This window comes from Serinus canaria, chromosome 9 (assembly GCF_022539315.1).
Source record: "Serinus canaria isolate serCan28SL12 chromosome 9, serCan2020, whole genome shotgun sequence".
NCBI classification, from domain to species: domain Eukaryota; kingdom Metazoa; phylum Chordata; class Aves; order Passeriformes; family Fringillidae; genus Serinus; species Serinus canaria.
The window spans coordinates 22,510,431-22,519,259 of NC_066323.1; the positions used below are offsets into that span (position 1 = coordinate 22,510,431).

Sequence of the window (8,829 nt, forward strand, 5' to 3'; positions counted from 1 at the left end):
TTGTTCCTGATACTTTTTGTTGCTATTTAGAAAGCTGCAGCATCAGTGCACAGAAATCCCAGAGTACAGGGTGACCTCGCTGGCCAGGAGATTGGAACCTCCACACACTCACAGGCTGCCAAAGATCAGGTTGAGATACCTGTGTGGCATCTGCCTGCCTGCCAGCTGAGCACACTTGAAGAGCACATTAATACACCACATCATAAAGATTAGATGGCAAACAACTGATAAACATATGTTTAGAACAGCTCCATGTTACACTCATAACTAATTTTTAGGCCAAACTTGAATTATCCACACAAAACCTAAAACACCCACAGCCATTATTCAGCCAAATATGTTTCAGTGAAGACATGGCCCCACGCAGCAGCAATGTTACAAGTGCACACAACAGAACCAAAGCTTCTGCAGATAACAAGGTACATTTTCAATGAGAAACATTCTGACTTTCCAAGGCCATGTCCATTCAGCAGGGTCCCTGCTTCTGTTAAATGTCTGGCACAGATCCAACTGAAATCAGGACTGGTTTTTTTAGAAATCTCTGCTCTTTCACTTGAAGGGAAAAAGCAGCAGCAGAATAACCAGACAGTATTTTAGTGCTCATTTTTTCACAGTTCTCTTATAGGTGCCAAGGCTGAGAATAACAAAGATTAGCCCAGGAAAAAGACTGATGGTTACAAAAAAGGAACTAAACCGCAAAGCTTAGGTGGGAACATAAAGTTTCAGGATAGGTGAATATCCAGTGAAATGCATGCAAGACCTAAAACTAGTACTAATGTGGTCCTTGATTTCTTAAGTCAGAACAATATTCCTTCAGAGAAACACATAGATTGTGAACAAACTCTTCAGTTTGTGTAAATGCAAGTTTGGCACATTGCTTAAAGAGAAAACCAGCAAAGATTGGCTCAGCTCCAAAGTCAAAGCTGGATGGGCTGCAAATCTAAGCAGGGAGATGATTTTCCCTGGTTAATCATTAAATGATTTTCATTTAATTCTGAGCAGAATTAAATGGAAACCATGGCTAAGAAGAGAGCAATGTCCAACACTTTGAATGCAGAATCTGATAGAAATTTAGGATGTTCCACAGCTGTGCAACCCTGCTTCCTATGACAGCAGCAGGGCTCCCAAAATCTCTGTCTGCAGCTGGTGACCCAGCCATCCCTGCTGAGGCATACACTGGCCTTTTAAAGTGGCCAGGAAATGTTTAGCTGGTATTAGTGGCCTGGAGCTTTGGTTCAGAGAGAACAATAGGTGTACTATTTTAGAGGCATTAAAGGTATTAGTGGCAAATCTGCATCGTGCCTTGTTTACTGCAGTACCAGTGGCATTAGAGAGGAATTGGAAATGGCTGCAACAGGCAGCTTGTTTTGAAATGCTCCATGCCATATGAAAACATGATTCTTATTGTGGTCATCATTATAAAAAGAGCAGTGTTAATCAGCATCTTCTGGCTTTAAAGTTAAAGGAAGCAAGAAGTTGCTTCCATAAACTTTGTTGTCACACTTCTCAAAAAAACAACTATGGGTCATGTGAGCCATTTATGGCTTTTAATTCAATAAGGAGTTACACTTCAATTTCTGCATCTTTTCAGTCACAACCAAATATTTTCATACCCAGTGAACAGTCACATGAAATATTTTAATTGGAGAATTACTTAAATAAGTGAGAAAAACCAGCAGCTCAGACACATGCAGTCACACATTAACAACAAGTCCAATATCTGTTTCCATTTCTCTTGGGAGAATCAAAGAATAAAAATATGAGGCCTTTAAATTGATTATTATGGGAAACAAAAAACTTGATTGGCCAAGATGTAACAATCAGCCTCCTAAGATGAGATGTGCATGCAATTTTGTGTCTGCTTGAAAGGCACCATGATGGAGTTGTGTGCTGCAAACTCAGTCCTGTGCTAGGAAAGCCTTGAACCAGACACAAACAGGGACAGGCAGAGGGTCCTGAGCTCCTTCCTACCAGCTCTGCCCCACAGTCTTGCCCCCAGCTCTAGGGAGTTTATGCTACTGGTTTTTAATTTTTTTTTATAATTTACAGGTTTATGCTATTTCCACTTCCTCCTGCTCCTCCCATCAGCAAAGGTGCTGATACAACTTCCAGAGGAAGACAAGGGACACCACAGTAACTCTCCCATGGCAGCATTTATCCCAAAGCCAAGTCAGATTTATTGGTTTTTGCTATTTGGCCCAGCCTATTTTTTTTTTTCCCAGTCAGATGAGGGTGATACTTTTAAAATTCCCAGGCATGATCACAGGGATTTTAGTAGCTAAAATCCCAATAAGATACATAGGTGATGCCTCAATGTGCATTTCAAGCTATTTGGGTCATTCCACCACATCACAAGAACATCAGAGTGCAGCATGGTGTGCACAGGACCTCTACAACACAACTCTAGATATACTGTATTTTGGCCAGCTTTCAGTTAAGAACTTTCTGTTTCAAGAACACAGAAAACAATGAAGAAACTGGCACTAGAATGGTGTTAATTTTTCCTACTTAGTTGGAAAGTTTGACCTACTTAGCTGACTGTTAGATTTTAGTCAATGAATGCAGAATGAATTTCACAGACATCAACTGGCCTTTCTCAAACTGAAACCAACAAAGATGGCACAAAGCTGTTACATTAAAATGATTCAGGATGAATCCAGTAATCATTATAACACAGCTGACAGCTAACAGTTTTACTCAGTCCTGTTTTTCTCAAACTGCTGACTGTAGATGACTGCTCTCTATAGAAAAATATACTCCTTTAAGTGCTGAGAAGAATATACTCTCCCATTTAAAGGAGGATATTTACATACACTTTGGCAGCATGATTTATGCTAAAATTTTTGAAAGTCAAGGCTTGTCATGTGATAAAACAGCAAGTATCCAACCATGATGAGTCAGTAGCCATATCCCAGTGGCAGAGAAAAACCTTCCCATTGTATTTTTCCTGTGCCTCACTTTTACCTCTCAAAGGATGCAGTGTTTAGAGTAACACTGTAATTCAGAAAAAAACTAAGTAGATATTTTCAAACCAAAGGGAAGCAAATTTTTAAGATCAGTTCTATACAATGTCCCCAAGGAAGGCTGCTGAAAATGGGGTTCAGCTCCTCAGGATTGCCACTAGTTTCCCATGAGCAATCAAGTGGTTGCAGGTGCTAATTGTAGCTATATATCTTAGGAGCAAAATTTAGCTTTTTCTCATACTTATTTCCAACAGCAGTTGCTCTCCACAGAGCAACTCTGTGTTAGATTCACTGCTGGCTTTCCACTGCAGCTGCAGTCCTGCAGCATACTTTATCAAGAAGCAGTTTGGCATGCAAATGTGCAAGTGACAGCACAATGAGAATCTGGAATTCATCTCACTACAGTTATTCTATTCCTTTAGCATTTTTCTTCTAAGTTAGCATAATTCTCTATTGAGCTTCAAATTCTAACATTTTAGATCTCAGAATAATCCAATATTCACTAATCTGATTAAACTTTCATTCCTTTGACCCACACTTCTCCAAATCACCTCTACATTTCCCAGTGCACACTTCTACCAAAACCTGCAGCCCAGGCTGTGACTCTGAGCAGGGTGACAGGCACAGCAGGGGCTCAGATCTCACACAGCTATTGCAGCCCAACAGCAGGCAGCAGCACAGCCTCTGCCACAAAACTTACTCAGGCTCACAAAAAAGAAACTGTCCCCAGAGAGTTGCATAGCCACCACTGAATATTAGATATTTGGTCTGGTTGTTTCATATGAACTTACAGTTACTGGCAACCACTTATAATGTATTTTGTACCTAAAATATTTTTAATTATGCTAGTGTTCGATTGCTCAATTTGGCACATTTAAAAAATAAAAAACACTTCAGGAAGTCCTAATAAAATCAGAAGTTAAGATTTGGGTTTGTCTCATAAAATGCATCTTTCACTGCTAACAACTCCCAGTTGATGGATGCAGCTTACACCATAATTTTCCTAGTTTCCATCATATGAGGATCTCTCAAATCCACAAGTGTTTCTCTTTTATGGTAGCTGCAGACAAACACCGTCTACAAATCAGATGTTAACACAGCAAAGCAAATTGCAAACCTGGTGAGTGCATTTGCTTACTGGGCATCAGTGCTCAAGAAAACTTCTTTCTACACTCCTGCACAAAGTCTTCAAATCCAAGTTTCTCTCTCGTCAAAACAAAACTAAAGCAAACAAACAGGAAAACTTTGAAAGTGCTTACCTTGAAGAAGCTCCGAAGAAAATACATTATGCTTAGCATTTTGGAGGGTTTGAAATGAAGAATTGTTCAATCTTTACAACATCCAAGGCCTGGGTAAATTCCTACACTCCTGCTGTGTCTTTAGTTACATGCTTTCTTGTTGCTATTTTGGACAGTCTTAGTACAAGGGAAGCATATGAGCCATGCCAGGAGCTTATGCTAAGGAGTTGCATAACAATTAGGGCTTATCTGTGCTGCCTGTGCAGTGCAGCAATGCAAACAGGTTTGTTCACAGTTTACTAGCCCCAGAGCACTTCCACTAGGCATGCCCAGAATGATGCCATTGTATTTGCTAAAGAAACTAAAGCTATTTGTGAGTGCTTCTAAAAGAACTGGAACTACAAAGGACAGCACATGTTCCCGTACATCCCCCCCAGCCTTTGCCTTTGCCAACTCCAAGTTCACCCAGTATTACACTCACTGCAGCATTTAAAAGCAAAGGCTCCCACACTGGGAGCTTTCTAGTTGCTATCTTTAAAGGGAAGAAAAATTGCAGAACAAGTCTTTTGAAGTGCAGAAAAGTAAATGTAATTTCACTTTGTCTTTTTTCTCACTTAACATTAAAGTCCCTTAAATTGTGCTTGTGCTTCAGCAGCTCAGAAATGCAACTTATGTCACGTAGCAAAGAATCTATAGACATTTAGTGCCTAGGACTGAGAGTTATGCAAAGCCTCCTCACACAGTGCACTGAGAATTAAAGGCAACTCCAGAGTGCAAGCAAGTTCTCAGAGGGGGATCATTCTGCAGTACAGCAACTCTCAGGCACAGCCTGACACTGCAAGGCTTCACTTATTTTTAATCTAGCTGTGGCCTGTGTGTGAACTACCAAAATCCTGCCACCAGGAAGAGGTGTTCTAAGGAGTAGTTTCAGAGGAGCTGATGCTCCACACTGCTGGCACAGGGAAGAGAAACAGAGAAATGTGTAGTCCCCCAGCACAGCAGGATAGGAGGGGGACGCCATCCCCCAGAGTGGCTGGTGCCCCAGCACACATCCACAGCTAACACCAGCTCTGAGGCTGAATTTGCTCTTTGATAGAGTAAAGCAAGGCAACCCTGCATGGGGAGAATGACAAGGAGGACTCCACATTATCAGAAGGCTAATTAATTACTTTATTATACTATATTATTCTATACTATATTACATTACATCTAAACTGAATCTGCCAAAGCACCCAACTCAACTCAAGTGCCCAGAGTCTGGTGACTGTCAGCCCACAGTCCCCACACACACACCTGGATCCAACTGGTCAGGGAATCAAAGCACTCACACCAGAATCCAATCACCAATTCCCTTCAGGTGAACAATCTTCCACAGTGCATCCCACTTGTGAGCAACACAGGAGCAGCAATTGACATAAGAATGGTTTTTCCTTTCTCTGAGGTTCAGAGAATGTGAATCCCAGAAAATCCTTGGGAAGCTGTGCCTTGCTTTTCTCTGTGAAGAGAAATGTGGCCACACTTGGGCTTGCCCTGTGCAGTGCAGGATCTCTGGGTCAGCACCCCCTAAGCACAGCCCCACTTGCTCTGGGTTTGCTGTACTGCAAACCCCTCTGTAGCCCCCAGCAGCCACTCTTCTGCTTAGTCCATTGCACACAGGTGTACTGATGTTTGGGTGGTACATGGAAATCAGATTTTTTTCATGCAAAAATCAAATATTTTACAGCAGGAAGCCATAATTGACCATGTGCACAGTTTTTCTGCTATTGTGGGAACTGCATGAGCTAAGCATCCACAGTAACACAGAATAGCACACCTAGCTTGTTAGAAACCAGGCCAGTAATTTCTAAATTGCAACACAAGGCACAAATGCAGTATCATCTGCAGTATCATCTGCAGTTTGATCTGCCAGGTGGCAATACTGCTTCAGTGCAGTTTGGTCCTGTCAACTCTAATGATCTCATGGGCAAAAGGAGTGTTTTACCTTAAATCTTAGCTCTAAAATAAAGGCATATGTCAATATTATAGACCCACAGCAGTCTTTGTCAGTAAATTTTTAGCCCAAATTATGGAAAGAAAACTCCAGATAAAAATTCTAAAAAGTCTCAAAACAACTAAAAATTCAATGTTAGTTTTCAAAAATTCTCCTTGGAGGAAAATGTGCCTGGCTTGTGAATTTTCAGTGCTTTGATTTGTTAATATTTAAGTTTAAATAATTTTGAAAGACTACTTTTTATGATTTATTCTGAAATTACCCTCACTCTTAAAGCCTGCTCATTTGAGAAGTGACAGGCACATTTTTATTTCCTGCATGCCTCTCCTGGTATTGACTTAGCAGGTTGTGCTCACAAGGTTAAGGTGAAACATTCTTTACCCAAGCCTTGACATCAGACTCTGAGCAGAAGGAAATGCCCACTGAGAAAAATCCAGCTCTGTGGTGCCTTGGCATTTATTTTTCCCAAATAAAAAGGAAAATAAAGCTTTATTCACATTTAAATTAGGGGGTTTAATAAGAATCTATAGATGTTGAAAGGAAAGTTTTTTCTGCCTGATTTTTTATCTACAAGTATTTCTAATTGACACAGAAATGTCTCTTGCAAACAACATGCCAAAGCAGTTGACTCCCCTCTCCATTGGTTATCTTTTCTGAAATTAAAGTTCAGCTGCTCATGTCTACCTTATTCTTCCATGCTTTACTCATTCATGGGCTAGAAATAAGGATGCTGCTTCTGTAAATCATCTGGGACCATTCCCTCAGACTGGTACATTTCTTAAGCTGATCCAATTCACCACACAGGATGTGCAAATTGCACACTATTCCCTTCATCTGCAATTCCTTGAAGACAGTTTGAACTCTGCTGGTCAAAACTCCAGGAAAATTGCAATAAGCTTTCTAAGAGTCAGGCCTGTGTGATTCTGCCTCTTAGCAGATCATTGTGGAGCTACCTGAATCCTTTCACAGCTCTGGAAAACACTGGCTGGACCAGGTGCCCTGGTGTCTCTGAGAGGGGAAGGGGCTGCTCTGTGCTGAACACAAACCCCAGTCCCAATTCCCTCAGGCCAGTCAGGGCAGAGCTGGAGAAACCAGGAGTGAAGGAGGAATTATCAACCTTGGGGGGAACAAGGGAGAGGTGGGGGGAGGAGTTTCCACTTTGGTTTTGTTTCTCATCATATCTCACCATTTTCCCCAAAGTTATATGTTTTGCCCATAATGGTAATTGTTAAGTGTCTTTATCTCAACCCATGAGCTTTTCCATTCTTTTTTTCTCCCCTTTCCTGTTAAGGAGAGGCAGATAGAAGGTGGCAGGGTGGGCAGCTGGCCCATATCAAACCCACCCTGCACTATGACTACACACAACCCTCAAAACATTAGAGAGTACCTACAACCTTATTTAATCTGGGTTACAACATGTGCAAACACCTAAAAGATATTCTTTCCCCCTTAATCTTACATCTAATGAAGTCCTTGACAGTAAATTTGATTTGTAAATCAATAAAAACTTTTTGATGCCCAAAACTTTACATTCTTCAGAATGTCAGCATACTGCTGATAGACTGGCTTTTTTCCTAGCTAACCTCTCACACTTTTCCCCCCCTCCCTTTAAAAGCAAACAATCTGGACTTCACTACTATCAAGTCCATTTTCAGAGTGAGGAGTTTATCACTCACCATGAATTTCACTTGCAAAACTGTGGCAATCATTTTTTCAGTGTATGTTTCTGAGGTTTCATTTGATCAGTGAGGGTTTATTCTCTTTGGGACAGGCTCAGAGCTGTTAATCCTCAAGTGCCCAAGGCCAGCTACTGTTGACGTTTTCCTCACTGATACACTATCTAAAGCCACATGCCTTTTCAGAACAAAATATCCTTTTTGCTTTTTGCCACCACAGCCAAAAGTTAGGATTTAAAGTGACACTGCCTTCAGCAGAGCAACTTCATGGAGTGCCTGAACCAAAAAATACCTGCCCAAACCTTGCAGAACACTGAGACCAGGATTCTCTGAAGGCAGACCAGTGACACTGAAACTCCACTGCTGCACTAGTGGAAGGCTTTTCTTCCCCTCGTTTCAACTATTTGATTACTTCATGTACCATTCACTGAGTTTGACAGGGTTGGGTATTCTGTAGATTGTGTCAGGCTGCCTTCCAAACTAACTAAATGATGGAAAATATGTTGAAGTCATTCCAGCTTTATGGCTGCAAAGTCAAATGTGACAGGGCTTGGGTGCATCATGCAGAGCTTAAAGTGAGGATGGAGACTGGGCCTGCCTTCTTGCCTCTTCTCAGAGCACCATATCCCCTGCAAGACTCCTTCAAGGAACAGCAATTTTGCTCTATATTGCCTTTCCAATGGAAGACAAAGCCTGGAGATTTCATTGTTTTCATGTCAGTAAAGACATAACCATGCTCTATTAATAAAATAAGGCATTAAAAATGGCTCAGTGGAACATTAATTTATATCCACACACTCTCAGGTTCTGAAATACTGCAGTCTGAAATCAAAAGCTCCAAGAGGGAAAACTTTAGGCTGTCACTCTGACCTGGGCAGAAGGGACATGCTGCAGGCAGCCATCATAAGCATCTTCACATGATGATTTAAGTGACCAAACCTTCTAATTTCTGAAGGATCATG

The 8,829-nt window shown here is 41.2% G+C and overlaps 1 protein-coding gene across 1 annotated transcript in view; it reads right to left on the reverse strand.

Annotated features, from left to right (window-relative positions):
- ARHGEF4 (Rho guanine nucleotide exchange factor 4) overlaps window positions 1-4,396 on the reverse strand; it is a 192,157-nt gene extending 187,761 nt beyond the window's left edge. The window contains exon 1 of the mRNA XM_050978075.1: window positions 4,223-4,396. Coding sequence (XP_050834032.1) covers window positions 4,223-4,261 — 39 coding nt within the window. The 5' untranslated portion in view covers window positions 4,262-4,396. The remainder of the gene's footprint in view (window positions 1-4,222) is intronic.
- Between the last annotated feature and the right edge of the window lie 4,433 nt (window positions 4,397-8,829).